The sequence below is a fragment of the Sclerotinia sclerotiorum genome, genomic scaffold, assembly GCF_000146945.2.
Source record: "Sclerotinia sclerotiorum 1980 UF-70 scaffold_17 genomic scaffold, whole genome shotgun sequence".
NCBI lineage: Eukaryota > Fungi > Ascomycota > Leotiomycetes > Helotiales > Sclerotiniaceae > Sclerotinia > Sclerotinia sclerotiorum.
Genome location: NW_001820819.1, coordinates 464731 through 488270, shown reverse-complemented (window position 1 = coordinate 488270; position 23540 = coordinate 464731). Strand labels below are relative to the sequence as shown.

Genomic DNA, 23540 nt, shown 5'->3' with positions numbered 1-23540 from the left:
GGATGGGGAGGGTGAGGTATGTTAGTTGTTTCTTTCTTGCTTGTGTGTTTGGGGACGGTGATTAATTGGTATTGAGAATAAAGCTAATGTGGAAATCATACAGTTGTTCGGCGCATACCTAACAGAAGCTCCTCATCCCGCTCCCCACTACTTCGGCACAGGAGAATGTTTCCTCTGGCGCGCTACCCTCGTTTCCTCCTCCCTCCTAGCAAATCTTCCTCCTCCCCCTTCAGCCGACACAACAAATTCCCAACGCTCCACCACCATCGGCGTCCCTCATCCCTCCTCCCTCCTTTCCCCCACAACCACTCAAGCCCCACCTAAATCCCCCGCCTTCTCTCCAAAATCAGGCACCAGCACCCCCGAACGTATCCGTTTCAAAGCATTTCCTTACTCGGGTATAAATGACTACCTGATGTTATGCGAAACGGGATTTTTATCAATAGGTGGTGGTGATGGACATTATGGACTTTGGTTGGATGATACCTTTGAGAAGGGGATAAGTAGTAGTTGTCCTACTTTTGGGAATGAACCATTGAGTGAAGAGGGGGAAAAATTTGATATTCTTGGGGTGGAGGTTTGGAGTATTGGGAATTAGGGGGAGGGTAGAGGATAGAGGATAAGATGCAGGATTGATTGGAAAGGGAGGGGAAGCAGTAATTGGAAGTGGATGAGAATGAGAAGGAGGAGGACGTTCGGAGAGGAAATGGGGGGAGAAGATCACAGGATGACACCCGTTTGATATATGCATGATATGATACCCTTATTGTGAAATTTGTAGGCTGCTTAAGCATTTTATTTTACTTCAACTACCTAGGTACTTTAGTTACTTTAATTCTATTATTATAATGGAGATTTATAAATATATTTACATATCCTGCAGCGTTAACAACCCACTCATCACGTTATTCGTGATATAGCCATGCGAAGTTCTGTTCTAAGCAGGCACTATATTTCTTGGGTATTTATGTTCTTGAGCTCTCGACTGCTCATACTTGATTTCATCTAATACCACAGAAATCTCCCCAGCAAGAGCTACATCCATACCCCAAAACAAAACCTAGAAAGCTAGAAAAGCACCTTCATCAATTCCCTACCCCGAGCAAATCCACTAAACTCAACTCAACAACTCAACTCATTCATAATTAAATAACCTAATGCATATCCAAATCACTAGATGGAGTCTCCTTTTTAATTTTTCGAAAGTACGTATCCACTTTCACATTTTCCTTTTTGATAGGTCGTTGTCGAGCTTTAGGTTTTGGTTTTTTAACCAAAGTCGGTTGAGGAGGATCTTGGAGGAATTCTTGGGAATTGTAGAGGGAGGCTTTGATGTCGTGGGGATTGGAGGAGGTGAGTTGGAGGTAGGTGTATATATCTATTTTGAAACGAGGAAGGATGTGTAGGTTAGTTTTGTTTTTTGTCTTTAAGCAATTGTGTATTTATTACTTTTTATTTTCATGGGGGGTGGGGCGAAGAAGGAAGGAAGGAAGGAAAGGGGAAATATACCGGCTTTGTAATATATTGTACCTCTTTTTGTTTTGTCTACTAACCCTAATTCTTTGATAGCTTTCAAGACTCGATACACATCCATCTTATCGGAGAAGTTCTCGGTATAGACGCATATGAGTCGAGATCTTTGAAGGAGACCAGATCCATCATCGGGAGCTACTTTGGCGCCTATGCCGAGAGAATTGGTCGAGGTAGATTTTGCGATTGCGGACCAGATTTCGTTTACTTCAGAGGGAAGACAGAAAATCATCCACTTGTGAGAAACTAGTTAGAGCTTTGGATTTGGGATATGATTTGAGGAAGGGGACAGAGATCAGATTTCTGAGGGAGGGGATTTTCTTCTTCGGATTCGAATATCACGCAGGCATTGGAAATTTCCGAAAGCCACTCAGGTGAGCATTAAGTGAGAGCAAAGAAGTCTATCAGGAGTAAAATATAAGCGAGATAGAACATACCTTCCCAGTAGTACATTGACAATCAATCGCTGTATCTAAAATTTTCTGCACAATAGCTTCTTTCTCTTTATCTATCAACCGATTGATTGCAATTGTGGATTTTCCAGAATTTTCCTTCTCAATTGTGTTTCGAAGAGTTCTAAGCTCCTGCAGTAAACGATTCCCTTCGGATACACATTTTCCCCAGCTGTTTATAGAATCAGCATACGGAAACTGCTCATTGAGATTTCATGTACACAAAATGTACTCACTCGCTGTCTTTATCAGGAGGAGCTTCTTCATGTATTGCAATACGTTTCGGTGCCTCACGGAAGGGATTGGTAATGTATATCCATGGAATCGATTCAGAAACTTGAGTCGTCTTTGGTGGTAATCGCTTTAGAAAAGCTTCAACGCTCTCTTCAAGTTGCCATGCACATTCTTGACCTGCATACGGATTATACATGGTTGATTTTGGTGGTGGACTTGCAAGGGCTTGGGCAACATTCGCATCTGCCTTTTCGGTCAAAGATGGTTGATGATTCTTCCAATATGCTGTATCATCGAATTCTGAAGCACGATCTTCGAATGATTCTTTGGTTGCTGAGTCACCTGATATGGAGGTTAATAATGGGATGAAGTAATATAGAGGGTTGTATTACCATAGAAATCTGATTCATCTGATAGATAGCCCTCGTTTTTGGATACTTTGGTTTGTTTCCCGTTTGCCATTTTGTCTCCTAGTCAACTTCCTCACATGAACATCGTTGGATGATAGGTGAAGTAAAGTTGAAGTTGGAAACTGGAAAAAGCGTAGATGAATCGTTGATATTTTGTAGGTAAGCTGTTGATTATATGACCACTAGATCAAAGTGTATGTGACAGCAACAAAGGATACCTAGTAAGTATGTACACAAAAAGATTTATCAAAAGTTGAAATTGAAGAGAGTTTTATCTTTGGAAGTGTTGAGAAGATTCACTTCAAGGAAGATGATGCACGGACCATATGGGGTTTCCTTTGACGGACATTCAGATCTTGCTTGTATGGACGAGATGCAGAATGTCCTGTTCTTCTTGATAAGTCAATTGAGATAATGAACTTGGAAAAGGTCCTAGTGTTGTGGCCTTTGAATTTTATGTACTCTCTTTGAAATGGAGGCCGGTTTTCGAAAAAGAAATCTTTTCACCAGAATTCTTTGGCTTCCAGGCCTGCCTTTCAAACAAACGACAACGGCGAGTTGCATATACTTACAACAGGGGTTTGGAAGCAAAAACCCATTTACAAGGGATGCATTGGTGTGCATATTAGTGCATGAGACTTTATCAATATGACAGGTAAATTGAAGAAAAGGAAGTATGACGAGAACCTTGAGTATTTTGAACAATAACAGTAATAAATATGCCATCAACCGAGTAGAGGTGAGAAGTGAGGGGGAGGAGTGGCCAATTTATCCGCTCCACTACTGTCTCGTCCTCATGTATGGGCGGGAGAAGGAAGAAGACTGACACGGATAGCGGAACCCATTTGTCAGATACTCGTTGATATCTCGTTTGAAACGTGCAGAGTTCAAGTAACCTGGAAAGAGATATTTGTGGCTTTAGTCTATTGTAAGTGGCGGTGCAATGTGGCTGGTACATGACAACAACATTTTCCTTAGGAAATATCCCAACCTCATTCATAGCAAGATCAGCATCAAAATTTAGATCTTCCGAACGAAGATCTCTTCCTGTCAAAGCACTAATTATTTGTACCAAAAACTTTTCAAGGAGAACGAATTTGCATGCTAGAAGGCCAAGTCATCTATCTATCAATCAGTTAAACATGGCTTCAAAAATCAAAGTTCTTGATTCAGATCTCTTAGACCTTCCTCCGAGTTGCATAGAGTTTTGGCCAAATAATCCTTCATGGTTCATCATTGGAACCTATGAGTTGGATAAGGAGGAAGAGGATTCATGGGTACATGTCGAGAAGTCTTCGAGTGAAGTCATTGTGAATACTGAACCATTTCCACATAAAGAAGGAATGGTTTCTTCAGCTCCCTTGAGCTTGATCGATTATTCTCATCCCGAACATATTTTTGTTGAAGATAAAAACATCATCTCAAATGGATTGGAAGATCAATCAGAGCCTCCATCTACTCTTCAAAAGAGGAATGGAAGTTTAATGCTATACCATCTTGATGGTGGTTCTCTGTAAGCATTAATCACAAGTTTATGTCCTTCTTGTCACATCTGATATGATTAGGACTCTTTGTCAATCACGCCCGTATCCATATGGAGCAATCTATGATCTACATTTTTGTCCCACGGATCAAGATTACTTCGCAGTCTCCTCCAGCACAGGCAGGATATCACTCTTCAAAATAACGGCCGATGGAAATACTTCTCCTAATCTCGAGCATATTAATACTTGGAAAGTATTTGATGATTCCGTTCTTATCACCTATTTTGCATGGTGTCCCTCAACATCGAAAGATGGTTCCCTATCTTTAGCTGTGGCAGCTTCTACTGGAGTTGTTCAAATACTTAATATCACTGGGGCTATATATGGCAAGATACACGGTTCGGATTTACGGTTACGGAAAGAAGAACCATCAGTATCGTTGCATTCTTTGAAAATACCATATTCAGGCGAGGAACCTCAATATGCATATTGCTGTTATTGGGCTTGTCACCCTTTCACATGTTCCGAAAAGTTCCACGGGATATTTTCAGGAGGCGATGATTCGAAACTCCGGATTTGCATTTTAGGAAATTCTCGAAATAGAGATAATCATTTTGACTTGAATTTGCAAAACTCGTACTCAGGGCATGAAGCTGCTGTTATTTCTATTCTTCCATTGCCATCCGGGGATAAAAAATGGGTTCTCTTAACTGGTAGTTACGATAATAAAGTTCGAGTTATCAATATGGGATGGTCATTTGGCCCGGTGTCTCCTTATGAACTTGCCAAAGAGACACCAATCGATGTTGTAGCAGATTTAGATGTTGGAGGAGGAGCATACCGTCTTGAATTCCTTCACGAATACCCCAGGCAAACAGAAAGCGACAAAGATATCTCCTTCAGGATCCTGGCATCATGCATGGAAGTTGGCGCCAAGATTCTAGAAGTCCAGCGAAAGGAAGATATTTGGGATGTTAAGGTTATCGCATCCATCGATATTGACATACCTAAATGGCCAAACCCAACTAACAAATCCCAATTATGCTATGCCAGCGCAGTACAACCTGGTAGAAAAGATGGAGGTTTGGTGTTCGTCAGTTCTTATTTTAATAAGAGACGACTGAGCGGTACACCAAAAAGGGTACAACCTACTATTACGAGTGGAGATACGATTTTTGTTAGTACGTGTTTTAATAAGCGACAATTGGGTGTTTATAAATTTGTGGAGGATGAGAAGAATGAAATTGAAGAAATTACAAAGGGTGTTGAGGGGCTTTGAGTATGTTACTTGAGAATGCGTACTTTTAACGATCATAGATGAGGAACTGGGCAAGGGTTTGATAATAGATATTGCTGGAATATTACCAGCCTCGGGATGCTCTGATAGATACATAACTTTTCAAAACTTATAAAGAAAGAGGACTATTCATTCATATGTAATAAACATTAGCCCAAGCATATCAAAATGCTACCTACCTGACCTCACAATAAAATCCCATCAATGATCACCTAACTTCCTATCTACCTCAACCAAATCATCCTCTTCCCAATAGCAAGTACCTACCTACCTACAGCCCCCTCCCAGTCCCGACCCAAGCACCACTCATCCACCACCATTCAATATCTAATACTCAATACTCAATACTCACCATCCAATAAATACATCAAAACAAATATCCCCAGCCCCTCGAATAACCAATTCACCGAGGAAAAGAGCTCACCTCTCACCTCTCATCCCTCATCTTTCATCCCTCATCTTTATCAACAGAATAATCAATAACTGACAATTATCAACCAACAATCTAACAATCTAACAGTCCACTCGAATAATCCATTAAGAATATTCCTTAGCGGCCTATCTTGAATGGGATAGGATTGAATACAACGGGGTGCAGCGATTCGGGAGTTAGATATTGGGCTTTGTGAGGAATGCGGTTGGCAAGTTCTTGTGTATATATGAAGTACACAGATCGATATGATTTAGTTGACCTTTAACCTACCTATCGATAGCCATTTATTAAAATCCGAGCACTCGATTGTAGAATATACTCTAAGAGTCTTTCTTTCCTCTATCATTTCCGATAAGATTGTGTACCTATTCAATGATCAAATTCTCAATCCACTTGACAATCAAAATCCATTTATTCACATTAAAAGCATGCATCATCTAAATAGTAAACACCAAGACAAGATGATGCAAATACATAATCTTCATTTATAACAACGAGCCAAGAACAACATTCTACATTCATCAACTAAATTGACGGCATAGTTTTTCCTCAAACTCCATATGAATTTTTCACCTCAACCAAAAGATTTCTCCATCATCCTACACCACCCTAAAATTCATGCCCTATTGCACCTATGCAACAAGTTTCAACCCACTCCCGTTCTTACCAACTTCACAGACACCACATACTGCACAGACAGTTCCCTTGTATTTAGCTTGATATTTGCTACCATCGAATGCACAGACCTCGAATGGAGAGCCAGAGTAAATAGGTGTATGTGAGGCAGCACAAACATCAAATTCGGCAAATTGATCGAATTCAATTTCGTGGGTATCATTAGGGTTGCGCTCACATGCAGCTTTAATCTTACGAGCCTAGATATCCAATTAGTACACAGAATTAATTGGGCTAAGAGATTGCTTACATTATCAAGAACCTTAGCACTTCCGCCGTTTGCCAACATTCTGTTTGCAAAACTTAATGCGGAATTATAGTTCTTGCTAGAGTAGGCCAACTTCATCGCACTTGTTAAAGCCAATTGTCTATGAACAACCTCCAACTTAGGAATAGTGAAATAAGCTGACAATTCCAAACTGCGCTTCAGTTTCTCTGGAGATTTTGATATTTCATCAGCAGTTCCAATCTTCCGCCTTGAAATTTCAATGGCCATTGCTATACTGTATTCTGATGCTGTAGTGATAAGTTTCTTTGCCTCGGATACTTCCGATGCAGTTGAGACCGCGTTGACAAGTAGAGCATGAAGGATGCCCTTGAATATTGTAGCGCCATCTTCAAGCTTGTTTTGTCGCATGGCATCATATCCTTTCTGTAGGTCGACGGTTGCTAATGATTCGATATCTCGTGGAATAACAGGAAGAACTTTACGAGGATCTGTCTCGTCAACTGTTCGTCGAACATAATTGACTAAAGGTGGAAGGCTTGCTGATGCTGGGAGGTATGTTTTTGATGCTTGGTAAATCTCCAAGAATCGAGGTTTCAAAGGTTCAAAGTTGACAGCGCCGAGTTGACGGTTAAGTAATTGCATAGCAGTTTCGAAGGAACCACCAGCCACGTGGTCAGCAGCGATAGGGGAATTGCGAGCCCATAAATCAGCCTCACTACTACCCGCGCCAGCTTCTGCACTATCAACATTGACGAAGTCACTCTCAACTTCTGGAACGATATCATCACCCATGTCCCATCCGGCAGCATCTTCGTCATCGTCAGCCTCAATAAGAGCGCCAGTCTTAGTTTCATCGTCTCCAGCTTCATCAAACCCGAACCCATTTGCAGCAGCAGAAGGTTCATCTTCTAGAGAAAGACCTTCGACTTGACCAAGCAGAGCCTTCTCAAAGAATGATTGCGAAGTTGCCTTTGTTGGCCAGTTTGCCTTGAATGTAGGGATGACAGGTTTAGGAGGAGTAAGTGGAGATCCGAGGGATGGTAAAGTGATTTGTTCTTCGGTAAGACCTGAAGCCTCAAGAATGGACTCGCATTCCTCTGCAAGTCCATGTGACTTTGCGGTCATGTAAGCAAGTGGGTCTGATATAGGTTAGTATCTTTCGCGTGAGTACCAGCATTTTTGATATAAACTTACAAAGATCAATTTCCTTGAACATTTGTATCCTGTCTTGAACATCTCCGAGATATAATGCGTTTTGGAAGCGGGCGGTGAAGTCACCACGATGTTCTGCAATTTTGGCCATTCTTGTTAACTTTGCCTCGTCTCCAGTGGCAAGATACAGGAACGATAATTTGTCAAATTGTCGTAACTTCTGGTATGTCATCTCAACGATTTGGTGATTACCATGAGCAAGGGCTTCCGCAGTTAATCTCGACCACAACTTTGGTCGATCTAATTGCTTGGCCATCTCCACGGCGACTTCCAAGTTACCACACTCGATTGCTAATTCAAATCGAGTTTGTGGATCTTGAACGAATTGCAAAGCGATTTCTGGATAACCCTTCTTTTGCAAATAAGAGATAATACTTTGACCAACAAGACTGGAGTTCTTAATGATTTGCAACATCTCCTCATAATTTCGCTTCACAAGGGCAAGCTTGAAACGATACTCTGTAGGGTCGATATTCAAAATCTTTGGTTTGGCACTTCGGTCCAAGCAGTACATAGTACGTGCTTTAACCCTGACAAGGTAGACTGTCTGATCAAGCGTGCGAACGATACCATTATCTCCGTTCAATAAGGTGTATTTGATGTGGTTCAAAGTCGAGTAAAGAAGGACGCCTGCATCATCCCAAGTAGCACTTTTAATACGGATGGTTTCGTGAAGGGAGCTAACTTGTTCTAAAGATTTCGTAACAATCGTGACGTTATGTTTGCTCAAAAGAGCCGCGTACAAACCATCGTTGGACCAAACGACATACTTGACACCGGATACAGCAAGTTCGGCAGTAGCTTTCTTTTGTTGGATATCATATAAATGAACAGCAGTGGGGGTGATCAACAAAAGGTTACCAGTTCCACCAAAGTAGATATCGATGGTTCCATTTGGAGGCTTAATGGTCTTGGTAGTAGAGTTGGAAAGATCTTTGATATCAATTTGCTGAGTTGTAGCATTGAACACAGCGAATCTGTTTCGTGCTACAAAAACTGCAGAAGTACCTTGACCTCGCTTCGTGTCATTTGAGTCCATTGAACTAGCTCCATCCCGAGGAAGATTGATGAGCTCGTATGAACCACCATCTGCAGGAGAAGTAACCAAGACAGCTCGTTCAGCTGGATTGTAGGAGAGTGATCTAGGTGGAACCCAAGGGCTACCGAGTTTCTTCAATGTTAATAGTGTTGGGCTCTCGAGGTTCTTCTGAAAATCATAAGATTTGACATGTTTATCCTTGGTGATATAAAAGAGATTGTTTTGATAAAAGGCAGAAGCTGGGCGTTCTCGCTCAAGCTTAAATACCATGACACCATTATCGTGACCAGCGGCAAAAAGATTTATCTCAGGATGAGCAGCAATGACCCAAAACCTATCATTCTCTCGCTTGAATGATTGCACTGATGTACGCTTGTTGAGATCCCAAACTCGGATGGTTTTGTCTTCGCCAACTGACAAGATCAGGTCTTGATGAGGGTGAAATAAGCATCCTGACGCATTTTGGAAATGTCCCCGACAGGTATCGACCTCCCAAGCTTTAGTTTCGCTCATTCGCCATAATTTCACGAGTCGATCATCACCCGCAGAAACGATCAGGGGTAACGTTGGATGGAAAGCTACCCAATTGACACCTCGGTCATGACCTTCAAGCACAAATTTGACTACAGCATCGGTATTTCCAAACATATCCGCTTGAGCCTGGTTCCCTCTCGACATCTGATCCTCGAAAGTCATGGATGTTGGCGCCGAATGCTTCTTTCGCAAGCCTGAAATATCCCAAACTCGAACCGACTGATCAAGGGATGCAGACACTACCAAATCGTCTTTTGGATGGAATTGAGCGCACATTGTATAATGATTGTGACCAGTCATTGTGCAAACTGAAAAGAAGGTTAGTACCGCATACGTTTATAACGTTGACAGATTCCCAGCTTACTTAAAGAGCGATTTTGCCAGTTCCATATTCTAATAGTTTGATCATCCGAACTGGAAATGATCCAAGGGAGCTCGTGATGAAAGAAAACTGTGCGAACATAATCCAAATGTCCATTCAAGGTAAAAAGACATCTCCTTGTCTGCAATGACCAGACCTTGATCTTGTAATCATCTCCACCAGAGACAAAGAGGGGTTGTGTTTTGTGGAAGTCAATTCCTCGAACTGGACCATCATGCTCCTCGAATCGATCAATCAATGTTCCCATACGGTAATCCCATAGCTGAATAGTCGAAGAATGTAAAGAAACTAAGATCCATGGCCTATGAAAATAGTTAGATAGAGCTGCTGCGCATTGAATTTATGAACGAACCGTTTAGGATGGAAAGCAATGCCCTTTGCTCTGGATGATTTTGACTCAAACTTATGGGAGTATTAGTACTGTAGCCCATCTGATTGAATGTCTCAAGCTCAGAGTATGAAGCGCGACATACCTTCGTCAACATTGTAGGGGAGGAATTGGAATTAGATGCCATGTTGACCGATGCTCTGAATGACGAACAGCCCTATACGTTGCGCATCAAGTAACTGGGCAAATTAATTAATATCCTCCTAACGTGTCACTTTCTCAGATATGGCGCACTGTAGAGGAAAAAGTCGTAAAAAGAGAAGATATTTGGTGGTTTGTTTGAAATTAAGGTAAAGTACAGGAGGAATATGGTATTGAATTTCGAAGCGTGTGAAATGCGACGTTGCTGTTTCCCGCAATTAAGGCATCAACAGACTAAAATTGACAAGGCTGCCACCCAAATTCACACCAAAGCTTCACCAGCCACAGGAGCTTGGAAGGATCCCTGAACCAATTTTGGTTGGAGCTCTAGATTATGGAAATCTGTCCCTTGGAAAGAATGCGATAAGATCTTAATGCTGGTCAGCCTCGTGTATGGTATCTTTATATTCTGCTTAGTAGAAAAACCTCTATGTAACTTTTATTGCTGATGTTGATATCACACATGTCTCAAATTCAATTATACATTACAAAGTTTATTTTGTTTAAATTCCCAGGCGGACAAGAGCTATAAAGATTTGTCCCGCCGTCATTCGCCTTATCTCTACTATAGCCTATGGAAGCTACCCTGTGAAAGTCGAGAACCTCTTTCACTTCCCGCGAAAGTGTTTAGATCTCCACAACCAAGATGGGAGCCTTCAAGTTCCCTTGGGGACTCTCGGGAGCTCTATTGGCATCTACATATCTTCATTCCATAGGTGTCACTGCTAGCCCATCCATCAATGTTGGCTTGCAAACATCTTTTCCATCCGCCCCGTATCTCCTTGAGCTCCTGTATGTCCAATTCCCTGGATGCTATTCAAGCAATACTGATTCATATATAGAGAGACAGCAGCAACTGAAAATGTTTCCTCATACTTTCCTCTTCTTGACCGAATTGCAGATGGCTATTTTACCAAAGCTTCCACAGATAGAGACCTATATGACCAATTTATACAAATTCTCAAAGAAGATGGACATATGGATGCTGAGTCCCTTTCGTCATACCAGCTTGCATTATCCATGAGAGTTGCCGCACCTCGTATTGAAGCACAATTTCAATATTACCATACCGCTGTAGAAGCCTCAATAAAAAGAGAGAAAGACTCTTCCTGTCCAACGTGGGTGCTCTTTGATGGGAACCAATATTGTTCACCAACATTAAATGAGCCCCATGGAAAAGTAAACGGGCCTTCGTGAGTTTGAATGGTTGATTGAAAGCGTCAATATGCTAATCATTAGCCTGCAGACAAACAAAAGAACTACCATTCGATTATGTTCTTGGGAATCCTGACGGACCTCATTCTATATTATATGTTGATATAACATCTCCAACATTTGGACATTTTCACAAGACTTTGGTGAAAACTGCCCGTGAAGGTAAAACATCTTATCGTCTCCGTCATAGGCGAGCTATTGATTCTGGCTCAAATAAGCCTCTAATGATTCCGGGCTATGGCGTAGAACTCGCTCTCAAAAGAACTGATTATATCGTGATTGACGACCGCAAAGATGATGATGAAGAGGTACCAAAATCCAAGACCGAGACCAAAGTCAAGTTTGAAGATGAAGAGGTGGCGGACCTTAAGCCTCTCTCTACATCAGAGCTCTCTTCCCTTGGCCTGAAGGCATCTAGTTTCATTATGCAGAGTGAAAACCCATTTGACACACTCATTAAGCTTTCACAAGATTTCCCAAAACATTCTAGTGCGATTGCTTCTTATAATGTTTCTTCCGACTTTCTTGCAGAGCACAATTACAACCGCGGCAAACTCGTCCCTGCGGGCTTCAACGTATGGTGGGTAAATGGCGTGCAGATGATTGAGCGTCAAATTGATGCTATAACCATGCTCGATATTATGCGGAAGGAGAGAAAATTGATTAATGGTGTTAGCGAGCTTGGTTTGACAGGACCTGAAGCTGTCCAGCTACTTTCCCACCCTGACATTTCCGACGCGAAAAGTGATGGAGACGTTCAGAGATTTGATTGGAGAGATGAGATCGAGGGTGGTAGAGTTATCATGTGGTTGAATGATATCGAAAAGGACAAGCGCTACGCAGAATTCCCGGCAGCACTTGGTGCTTTACTTCAAAGAACGTATCCTGGCCAGCTACCCTCAGTTCGCAAGGAAATTTTCAATCTAGTTGTACCAGTGGACTTTAGCACGCCGGAGGATATCGCTCTTGTTTCTGAGACTTTAGCAAGCTTCGTCAAGCGAAAGTTGGTCCTCCATATTGGACTTGTTCCAATTACAACGTCTCCAGCCGCTATAGAGCAAGCGCGAGTCTTGTATCATCTTTTAGATGTCTATGGACTCTCTGGAGCTATTGCTTATCTTGAAGCCTCCGTTTTGAATGGAGTTGCCAGTCCTACCGAAAAGGCTTTTGAGGCCGCTATTGAGGGACGCGAGGTTCGAGCTGAGAAAGTAGCAATCCCCCTGAAAGATTTATTGGAATCAGATTATTACAGTGATCGAATCGACGCGTCCAACCGCTGGAGCACAAGACTCTCCGCCAATGGCGAATTTCCACCGATATTTGTGGATGGTGTTGCACTTCCTAGAGATGATAATTGGTTGCAAGGAATGGTTCAACGTCTCACCGTAGACTTGCAGGTTATCCAGCAGGGGGTATTCAACGAAATTTTTACTCAGGATTCCTACATTCCAGATTTCTTCCTCTCTGAAGCAACAGCACGAAGAAACGCCCTTATCATCCCAGAAAGTGACAAAAACCTCAAAATAATTGATATCACCATTCTCTCAAAACACCATGGTGATGTGTTATCCAAATTACCCAAGATTGGAGCAGATTCGGCATGGTCTAAGGAAGATTGGGCTCACATGGTTTTGGTAGCAGACTTATCGTCCGTTACGGGTATGGATCTCCTCTTGTCTGCGGCTAAGTTCAGGGAGTCCACCTCGCCTCTTGAGATTACTATCATACATAATCCTTCTAGTGATAAGGAAACATCTGATTTTAGCACTCGTCTGTTTTCACATATCCAAAAAAGGTCCGATGAAACATTTGTGGACGCGCAGGATTTACCTACTTTGGCGAACCAGGACGAACTTGAATTGGATTACACGACCAAAGACTCTGCAAAGACCTACTGGAAGCTTGCTGGTCCATTGATCCGATCTGCGGGTTTATTGCCAGGTGAAAGTGGCTTACTGCTCAATGGAAGGCTTGTTGGACCAATACCCGCTGGTTCCGAACTGAAACAAGAAGACTTTGAGCAGTTGATTTCATATGAACGTGCGAAACGTATAATTCCGGTCTTTGCTGCGATGAAAGCTCTTGGTTTGTCAGAAAAAATTACTGATCCTTTAACTGGTGCGAAGATTTCTTCCATGGTGGCGCTGGCATCTGTGTCAGATACACCTGATGGTATATTTGAACAGGCACCAACCACCAGAGTAAGTGCATTTGATATTTGGAACTCTTCTTATACATCCATTGAAGCCGGAGATTCATCCACAGCAACTATACACATGACTGTCGCTATTGACCCGGCCAGTGAGCAGGGACAAAAATGGGTACCAATTGTAAAGGCCATTTCCGAGCTTGAAGGAGTATATCTTAAGATGTTTCTGAATCCAAAAGAACTTCTTCAGGAACTTCCAGTCAAGAGATTTTACAGATATGTTCTAGACTCAAAGCCTACTTTCAATGATGATGGGGCTTTAATAACCCCTGGTGCCTCATTCACCGGCGTGCCACAGGAAGCGTTGTTAACTGTCAAACTGGATATACCACCGGCTTGGCTAGTTGCCCCCAAAGCCTCAATTCATGATCCAGATAACATCAAACTCAGCTCTATTAAGTCTGATGTAGATGCTTTGTATGAGCTTGAGCATATTCTTATTGAAGGCCACTCACGCGAGATGCCATCTGGCAGTCCTCCTCGCGGAGCACAACTTATTCTAGGAACTGAAAAGGACCCACATTTTGCTGATACCATCATCATGTCTAATCTAGGCTATTTCCAGTTCAAAGCAAATCCTGGATTCTACAAGATTGATTTACAGAATGGAAGGAGCTCTGAAATTTTCAAAATAGACAGCATAGGCTCAAAGGGATGGGCTCCTGTGCCTGGTGATGAGTCCACTGAGGTTGTTCTCATGAGTTTTCAGGGAGCTACTTTATATCCCCGTCTTTCCCGCAAGCCTGGTATGGAGGGTGAAGATGTCCTCGAGGCTAAGGTTGAGTCGGCAATGGATTTTGTATCCCGCGGACTTAACTTTGCGCAAGGTCTTTTGGGTAGCAAGAATAAAGCTACTGCCGCAGTGGAAGAGCATGCCGAGATCAATATCTTTTCTGTTGCTAGTGGCCATCTTTATGAGCGTATGCTGAACATCATGATGGTCAGTGTCATGAAGAACACAAAGCACACAGTCAAATTCTGGTTCATTGAACAGTTTCTATCTCCATCTTTCAAAGATTTCATTCCTCATCTCGCCGCTGAATATGGCTTTAAGTATGAGATGGTAACATATAAATGGCCTCATTGGCTCCGAGGGCAAACGGAAAAGCAACGTGAAATCTGGGGTTATAAGATTCTCTTTTTGGATGTCCTTTTCCCATTATCCCTCGATAAGGTCATCTTTGTGGACGCCGATCAAATCGTTCGTACAGATATGATTGAACTCGTAAATCATGACCTCCAGGGTGCACCATACGGCTTCACTCCCATGTGCGACAGCCGCACCGAAATGGAGGGTTTCCGCTTTTGGAAGCAAGGTTACTGGAAGAAATTTCTTCGAGGCCTACCCTATCATATCAGTGCCCTCTACGTTGTAGATCTTCGCCGCTTCCGCCAAATTGCTGCAGGGGACCGTCTTCGTCAACAATATCAATCTCTCTCCGCAGACCCAAATAGTTTGTCAAACTTAGATCAAGATTTACCAAATCATATGCAACAGGTTCTTCCTATTCATAGTTTGCCACAAGAATGGCTCTGGTGCGAGACTTGGTGTAGTGATGAGAGTCTCAAAGAAGCGAGAACGATTGATTTGTGTAATAATCCGTTGACAAAAGAACCTAAATTGGATAGGGCGAAAAGACAGGTTCCCGAGTGGACGATGTATGATGATGAGATTGCGGCAGTGGATCGGAAGAGGAAGGGAATTAATGGAAGCGGAAGTGGAAATGAAGTTGGGGATGGTAAAAATACTAAAAGTAGAACTTTGGAAGAGGTGGTGGATACAAAGACTAAGAAAGATGAGTTATAAATGAATTGTCATTATAGTGTGGATACTTGTACGTACGTAGAATATTATTTGAATTGCCCTGGTAACCTTTTTGTGTTTTGTTCCTTGCTTGTTGGCTAGATTCTTTGTTTTTGATATTTCCTTCCTGTATGGAAATGGATTGTTAGTAATTGCACAACTCGCTGTTGGCACTAGGTGTCGCCATTCCTATTCTTTTATGATTAATGAGACATATTGCTCTGTACTGCAGAGATATGCAAATAGTAGAAGAAGGAGATTTATAATCTTACCTTCTCGAGATCATCTAAAGGATGTACTTATGTATAATCTATCTCTCCTTATAGTAAATCCTTGGCCCCTACTATACCATAATAAATGCTTCTAGTTACTTTCCTCATAGAGGAAGAATGACTTCTATCTAGATAGGTGTATTTCCTTTTATAAAGATGGTACTTATCACTTATTGATTCTATTATACTCAATGTGTATAATAAACTGCATTGGTAAGATTATGTTAACTTTAAAACTTTCAATGTCTGAAAGAATTTCAACCTCCCAAATCTCTTATTTTTGGACTACCATCTGGACTATTGATACACTGATTGATTTATACTGTATCGCTTTTCTTCGGTACCTCAGAATTTCATTACAGGGAGACTTTGTCTCATGCATGGAAAGAAGCTTTGAACGGATCTAACGGTCATCAATCCCAATTTATACTACCCTTGAATATAGTGAATCTAAAAAGTTTGGATTCAATTCTGCTTAGAACTTGTGAAACGAATGCTAGTTAGCCGTATTTCCCTTGTTAATGTTTGGCTGTATTTATATAGTCAATGTTCCTTGGTTATTTTAGTGTCATGTATAGAGCCGTATACTACCCAAGAAACTACTATTTCAGTTCTTCCGCACACATACAACTTTAGATTTTACAACCTCTTAATCAAAACTACTCTAACTAGTGCAGCCACTTCTTTGGACCTCATCCTCTTTTCCTATCAATCAAAAGACATTTATTGAAACTAGTATCATTATTACCCCTTCAAATTTCAATATAAACACCCATTTCTTCAACAAGGAAACACCATAACAACTTCAAGATGTCGACAGAATCCTTTTTCGTAAGTAATTTTCTAGCTATTCAATGATAAGCAAAACAACCTCAATGGGGATTTTTTGGCTAATGTACTCGAAATAGCCATTCAATCAAGATCATCCAAAATTTCCCGCGGCATTATGCATCCTCCAGAATAGCTTCAAGGCAAGAGATGAAAGAGATAAGGATATTCTTATTGAGCAAGTTAACAACGTCAGCTACGTTGGCATGTTCGAAAACGGGTGTTGCAAAGCTTTCTCTGGGACTTTTCGGGGCTCATCCAAGGACTTCTGCCTAATCGAAAATATGAATCCGGATATCCTTACAGAGTTCTTTTTCGATATTAAACACAGCATTAATCCTTCACAGCATGCAGACATTACACCTGCGGTGAAAGGTGTACGAGATATGCGCAAGCTCTTCTTTATTAGCTGTAACTATCTTGACCCAGAGCATGTTATTGTTCGCACATATTCCAAGTTAAGAGATTTTGATTGGAATGACCAGGTGCAGATCAATAATCTCAATCTCTTCCGTCAGGCAGCCATCACTGAGGCCTGTGGTGTCACTGCTTTTGAAGAAGATGGTACCATTCTCAAGCCACGGTGGATGAAATCTATGGTCGGAGAAGGAACTGGCGCGCAAAAGTCAAGAAAGCGGAAGGCGACTTCTATTGAAGGACCTTCGAATGGCAAAATACAGAAAGATCCAAGCCTCCCGACTCAAATGGGAAGTCAAGCTCTGACTCCGAATCTTGTTCAGTCGCCTGCACAAACCTTGCGACCACGGCCGGCTGCACACGTTTTCCAGTTCCGACCTACTGCACCACAGTTTCAGCCTACTCTACCAACATACAGGACTATTGGTATGCAACATCAAGCTTCAGGAGCACCAATAGCATTTCCTGCACGAAATCAAGAACAAAGAATGCAAGGTTTATGGCGTGACATGCATACTGGTCGGCCTGTGCCTAGCCCAGGATATATGTCCCCTCAACTTAGTCAAAGTGACAGCCATGTTGCCTTTCCTCAGAATAATCAACAATCTAGAATGAACCAGTTTCAAGGCCAAGGATTTGGAATGAATCAACAAGGTCCACAAGGTTATAATCCACTTCCAAACCAAGGATTTGGAATGCCACATCAGAGAGCTCAAGCGAATTATGGATCTTCGCTTTACTATCCAACACAGAACTATTTCCCGTCCCAGACTCAAGGACTTGGGATGGTTCAGCAGCAACATGTTCAGCAAGGATATAACCCATCACAAAATTATGGGAATGTACCTCAATATCTGTCAGCGCAAGGGCACTTCCCGCTCCAGCCCCAAGGATACGGAATGCATCAGCAACCTGCTCAACAGGGGCTTTCCCAGCCTCAAAATCAAGATTATGGAATGCACCATCAACCGACTCAACTAGGATCCATTCAATCCATGAGCCAAAGTTATGGAATGAATCAACAGATTCCACAAAGCCACAATCAGATGCACAATCAGCAAAGCTACAACCAGAGAACATTCTCTGATACACAGCAAACACCCAGCCAATATAGCATGGGCACTATTGCCGGCACTGATTACGGACAAGTTCCTAATCAAATGACTACCTCCATGAATGCGAATTCACATTGGCAGAATTCTAGAACTGCGGCTGGAGGGGCTGCTCAACTAGCTTCCGTGTCTCCACAAGATTTGGCGGCCGTGTTCGCTGGTACTGATATGACGCTTGAAGAATTTCTGAACATGGAAACATGATTCAGGGTATCCAATAATCTAGAGTGCAGTGACTCTGATATGACTAGTCCAGAATTAAGGTTGGTTGGCTACTCGGGGAGGATCACAAGCACCGTAACTGAGGGAGGTCCGCTGACATCAAAGGATGGCAGTGATGGTACCAAGGGGGAGTTTGGAAGGAGAGAATAGATATGAGACTAATATGATCTACTAACTTTTGATGCTACAGTCCGGGTTTCCAGTTTTGCTTTTGTCTATTTAGCGATGATTTTTCTCAGGTTATTATAAGGAGTTGAATGGACTAGAGGGCAGATACAAAAGCAGATTAGCTTAAGATACTTCTTAGCAGAATAGAAGATAATTATTTATCATAATACAATCAACTACCCAAGCCGGCCGTCTGACCTGATGTGTACTAATGGAAATGGTGACTTGACTGTGTTATATTGTGCAGAGGCTTGATATTATAGAAGCTTTCGCTCCGTGAAGATTTCTATGTTTGCTAAAAAACTATGGACTTAATTTGAGTAAATTGAAGGACTTCTCATGCCATAATTGGTTTGCGAGGTCGCGTGACTTTTTGGAAAGTCGCGTGTCCGTTGCACTTTCCTGTCATTCTGACCATAGTCTTCATACTTATTTTTCCAACAACAATCCTTTAAACAATTACATATGTCTTGAATTTATAAATAATTATTTCGAATTGCATTATTTAACTTTTTTGCCTCGCTCACTTATAATCTAATACGCAACTAAGCTGCTGCCAGCTCATCAGTGGATTGCAAGAGTTGGTACAATCAATCAGCTCCTTAATTGTTATTTGCAAAGCTAATCTACTGTCAAAAGCTTCAAGCGTCTTCATAAGATACATTATTTCATATTATCTTTTCAAAATGATCGATCTTCACAAAGTCATCATGGATGAGTCTAAATCTATGATTGTAAGTAGCCCTATGTGCTTTGGTACCCGAATCAGTTAGCATGTAACACATACCTAGAACTCTTTCGTTAGTATTTACATACTAACTAAGATTACTAGACTCCTGAAAGCTTTGTTAGCATTTTCAACTTTGTCCCCTATAATATGATCCCTCATCCTACCTCTTTGACAATTGAACAGAGGCAAGATGTTAGCCCCGCCGTCTTAGGCAAACCTGAACCTCACAAGTATATCTACCTCCACTTCAAATATTCGGAAATTGGAATATCTAAGCAGATCATTATGCATCAATACCGAAACTACCGCAGACACAATTGGTTTAGTCAGGATGATACTGACAAATTGAACTTGTTTCGAATTGCTGCTATTGCATTGCAAAAAGGTGTTGATATTTCGAGGGGTAAGAGGCGCTGGAGATATCTTACTGAAGAGGAGAGGAAAGAGTGGTTGCCAAGGTTAAGAGAGTTTGCCGAGGAGACTGAAGTTAGAGAATCTAGAGAGCCAGTCGAAGAGGCACTTGAAAAGGCCACCCACGAGGAATACGCAAATGAAGAAGTTATGGGTGACGCGGCTGATGAAGCAGTTGATGAATCAATGCAAGGATCAGTTCAAGGATCAGTCCAAGAACCAGCCAGAAGATCAATTGGTGAAACCATTAGCGGAACGATGGAAAAAGAATCTAGCAGAGAAGAACCCGAGTCGGATAATGTTGCTGTCAATCGCGAACATAAAGTGCCTTTCGGCAATCTCGAAGAATCCGGAAATGAATCTATTATTCCTCAAAGCGGAGAGCCTTCCGTTTTTCGAGGTCACCGCCCCTGACTACCTTTTGGCTTTTCAGGATGCCAGATTGCGAAAGGATTGAATGCTACCCGGCACACCAACGACGACACAGTGTCTCTCATCGAGGCGCTAAGAAACCTCATTCATACGTTGAAGGACGATTCTCCGAATATGAATCACCATATACTAGTTCTCCATTAACTGATTCCCTATCAGCCGCTGTTCCATCAAGAACTTCTATGGAAAAAGCGAAGAGATCGAATTCGGCCGAGGCGTCTGATGTATTGACTTCTGCTCTAAATAGTGAAGACCAAGGAAGGGTTTCTTACTTTAACGCGTCGGGTAACTATAGGAAGGAGCTACAGTAGAAGGCAAAAATATCTGTGTATACAAACAATGCTCAACTGGTGAGATGTGGACAGCGGTCATTGAGATAAGGAGAACTTTCATAGCGTTTTAGGAGAAGCGACGTTCATATTGAACAATATTTTCAGCTTGACAATGCAATAACATAACAATCATTCTATTTCATTATTTATAACTAGACTTGGTGAATATACGCAATACTCCGCATATCTAAGCAGGACCTCTACCGATCCAAACACGGTAGCTTCTGAAAGGGCCTCTTCGCTTATCAATATTCTTGTACTGTCTACCAGGAGCAAGTCCTTGTTGGTTGGTAGTAAAGTATAACCATCCGTCCAAGATAGCCATGGTGTCTGCAGCCTGAAGCTGACCACCACGGACAAGTGTCTTGAGGTTGTAGTTGGCAGCTGCTACCATTCCGGAGCCACCGGCTGGGATGCCATTGATTTCATCAGTGACTTCGGATTGTTGGGTATCGGCATATAGGATTGCATTTTGCTAATTTTTGTTGTTAGTGATCTGAGAAAAAAAGAGCAGAGTAAAGGAATACATACAGCAGAAGCACAAATATATACTCGGCCACGATCATCAGCAGTGAAACCAGCTTGTTCAGAAGGGAAGTTTCCTGGGTTTTGAATTACAGCTTCGATTTCTGCATCGGTCAAGTTGGAGGTGAATGCTTCTTGAGGAGCATAGTACCAGTGGTTGGAAGCCTTAACTCCCCAGTATACATTTCCTCCGGTTAATGCAATACCGTTAGTTCCAGAGTTGAGAACCGAAGATTTAGTACCGGACCAGTTTCTGATGACGTCTCCGTTGTACATGGAGATGAAGTTTGGATCCGGAGTAGTGAAACTGCTGTTGAAGATATGTCTGACGGTGGCTCCAGTCTTCAAGTTGATGGTTGAGATTGATCCGTATGCTGAGTCTTCAGTGATGAATGCATATCCAAGAGTATTGTTGATCTTGATGTCATTCAATTGGAGCTTGACATTGTAGAGCTCAGGTGGGTAAATGTAGGTGCGGATTACCTCTGCAGTAGTGTAGTTGAATGAGATGACCTTAGCTCCGTATGGAGTTGGCTGGGCACTTTATATCAGTCAGCTGATATTCTTGAACCAGAAAGCTCTGCTACCAGACTACTCATCGAAGAAACAAAAACGGAAATATCAACGTACGCTCCATTGGGAACTCCACTATCAATAACCCAAAACACACCCTCGGCGTCCAAAACCACATTTTGAACATTAACAAAGCATTCCGATGCATTTTGACCAGCAGCACAGTTTTGCCATTCAGCAGATGGCCAAGGTGCCTCACTATTGAACCCAGTGGCCTTTGTAAGAGTCCAGTTTTGTGGTTCCATATTGCGTGCATAGGTGAAGAAAAGATTGGCATCCAAATCTACAGCCAATCCAGTAGGAGCACGAACATACTCATGAACGGCTTGCAATTCTGGACCGATGACATCCAAATCCCCAGAACATAGTCCAATTGTGGTGAGATTCGTGCGCTGTTGTGATAATGGTACTGGACATGTTCCGTTGAGGCCTTGAGCGGCTGCTGTGACGGCTAAAGCGGCTAAAATGAATAACATCTTCACGGTTTTCGGGTAGGCCGCGTATTGATGAAGAGACTTGAATAGCAAGAATGGGTAGATTGAACAACGCCCTTACATTGGAATGTCTATTTATTTGAATAACTCTATGATGCCACTTAGAGCCCGCCACTTACGCCATTGAGAAACTTCGGCGTTGAGGCTTTTAGGTTTGTGAATATGGAGCCGTCGATTAATGAAGAACTTGGCACCACTTGGCACTCTCCGCTATTTTACGTACCTTACAGTATAAAGTAGAGTGCTAAAAAAAAACAAGAATTACAGTCCGCAATCACGCTCCATCATGCATTAAGATTCTAGATTTCAATTGTCTTATTTCTCGCCTGGAAAATGTTCATGTTCAGTCATCGCTAACTGGGTATATCTATTGTCCCACTTCCTAAATCATTCGATGTCCAGGCGAATAACTGCTAAATTTTACAGTGTAATTGATTAATACTTTAATTCAATGTCCGTCTAACTATCTCCAGACTATACAGAATTTCTACAAGTGGAATAAAATGGAGTAGAATACGGAAACAAAGGATAAAATAGCTCATTCGCTAATTACGAATGATCAATCCGAAAGTTTCGAGGTCTTGAAATCGATTTCTATGTAACTCGAATTCGTATAGAAAAAGCTTAAAATTCACGAATTTTGTGGCTATGTCTGCATGGCGAAGGGACGCCGGCGATAGTGTTCGGAGACTTGGCACTCGATGCTGAAGAAATTCCCTTGATATTTGAAAAGGGGCTCGGCCAAAAATACACACTAAGTATCTTGTGGGGTGGGCAAATCGTCGGCTCCCGAGTGTTGGCATTTATGCTTCTTGGTGTGCATTTAAGTTACCTCATCTCGCTATGTGGATGATCAATCCATCAAAAGTCTTGGAGAATATTGTAACTTTCATTACGAGGTATTGAAGTTCTTTCCGACTTTATGAGAGCTATAGTTGGCATTCGAGTGAAGCAAATATTTAAACGAGGTAACTCCTACCGTTTCTCCTCATTGACAAGATTTATATCAGCTTCTCACTGTATGTTGTCTCTTGCGGACGATTGTCCGTTGGACTACTGAGTACCTACTTGTACAGATGAAAGAAAGCGGAGGAGAGTGCGCGAATAATCAACTGATGATAATTACCACTGGACTAACATCGCAACCGCCTTAATGCTTCTTCTAAAACGACTTCATTTGTTCCTGTCTCTTATATCTTAAGGCACCTGGATCAAAATCCTAACGCACAAGGTCGCTTATGGAGCTAGATCCCGTGATTAACCCCCTAAATTCCCTGCAGTCTGAAATTCTGTACTTTTTCTCATGTCATCCAGCGATGTATCCGGCGTATAGTGAGAAAGCCATGTGCCTGATGC

At 42.0% G+C, this 23540-nt stretch overlaps 8 protein-coding genes across 8 annotated transcripts in view; 5 read left to right on the top strand and 3 right to left on the bottom strand.

Annotated features, from left to right (window-relative positions):
- The window catches only part of SS1G_11133 (hypothetical protein), a gene marked incomplete at both ends in the record, with an annotated part of 1421 nt that extends 823 nt beyond the window's left edge, over nucleotides 1–598 (top strand). The window contains 2 exons of the mRNA XM_001587842.1: nucleotides 104–398; nucleotides 447–598. Coding sequence (XP_001587892.1) covers nucleotides 104–398; nucleotides 447–598 — 447 coding nt within the window. The remainder of the gene's footprint in view (nucleotides 1–103; nucleotides 399–446) is intronic.
- An 828-nt stretch (nucleotides 599–1426) lies between these two features.
- Nucleotides 1427–2678, bottom strand: SS1G_11132 (hypothetical protein; the record flags this gene model as incomplete). Its single annotated transcript, XM_001587841.1, has 4 exons — nucleotides 1427–1765; nucleotides 1968–2154; nucleotides 2219–2558; nucleotides 2609–2678. 4 exons carry the CDS (start codon nucleotides 2676–2678, stop codon nucleotides 1427–1429), a joined length of 936 nt encoding a protein of 311 aa, XP_001587891.1.
- Nucleotides 2679–3768: 1090 nt separating this feature from the next.
- On the top strand, nucleotides 3769–5389 carry SS1G_11131 (hypothetical protein; the record flags this gene model as incomplete). The annotated part of the gene is made up of 2 exons (XM_001587840.1): nucleotides 3769–4139; nucleotides 4192–5389. The coding sequence occupies 2 exons, from the start codon at nucleotides 3769–3771 to the stop codon at nucleotides 5387–5389; spliced, it is 1569 nt and encodes a 522-aa protein (XP_001587890.1).
- A 1083-nt stretch (nucleotides 5390–6472) lies between these two features.
- SS1G_11130 (conserved hypothetical protein) lies at nucleotides 6473–10426 on the bottom strand (the record flags this gene model as incomplete). The annotated part of the gene is made up of 6 exons (XM_001587839.1): nucleotides 6473–6715; nucleotides 6766–7883; nucleotides 7939–9837; nucleotides 9894–10213; nucleotides 10264–10313; nucleotides 10385–10426. 6 exons carry the CDS (start codon nucleotides 10424–10426, stop codon nucleotides 6473–6475), a joined length of 3672 nt encoding a protein of 1223 aa, XP_001587889.1.
- Nucleotides 10427–11086: 660 nt separating this feature from the next.
- SS1G_11129 (hypothetical protein) lies at nucleotides 11087–15671 on the top strand (the record flags this gene model as incomplete). Its single annotated transcript, XM_001587838.1, has 3 exons — nucleotides 11087–11232; nucleotides 11283–11633; nucleotides 11687–15671. 3 exons carry the CDS (start codon nucleotides 11087–11089, stop codon nucleotides 15669–15671), a joined length of 4482 nt encoding a protein of 1493 aa, XP_001587888.1.
- A 1079-nt stretch (nucleotides 15672–16750) lies between these two features.
- On the top strand, nucleotides 16751–18501 carry SS1G_11128 (predicted protein; the record flags this gene model as incomplete). Its single annotated transcript, XM_001587837.1, has 2 exons — nucleotides 16751–16771; nucleotides 16849–18501. 2 exons carry the CDS (start codon nucleotides 16751–16753, stop codon nucleotides 18499–18501), a joined length of 1674 nt encoding a protein of 557 aa, XP_001587887.1.
- An 872-nt stretch (nucleotides 18502–19373) lies between these two features.
- On the top strand, nucleotides 19374–20242 carry SS1G_11127 (predicted protein; the record flags this gene model as incomplete). The annotated part of the gene is made up of 2 exons (XM_001587836.1): nucleotides 19374–19421; nucleotides 19520–20242. 2 exons carry the CDS (start codon nucleotides 19374–19376, stop codon nucleotides 20240–20242), a joined length of 771 nt encoding a protein of 256 aa, XP_001587886.1.
- Nucleotides 20243–20779: 537 nt separating this feature from the next.
- On the bottom strand, nucleotides 20780–22166 carry SS1G_11126 (hypothetical protein; the record flags this gene model as incomplete). The annotated part of the gene is made up of 3 exons (XM_001587835.1): nucleotides 20780–21067; nucleotides 21124–21658; nucleotides 21748–22166. 3 exons carry the CDS (start codon nucleotides 22164–22166, stop codon nucleotides 20780–20782), a joined length of 1242 nt encoding a protein of 413 aa, XP_001587885.1.
- Between the last annotated feature and the right edge of the window lie 1374 nt (nucleotides 22167–23540).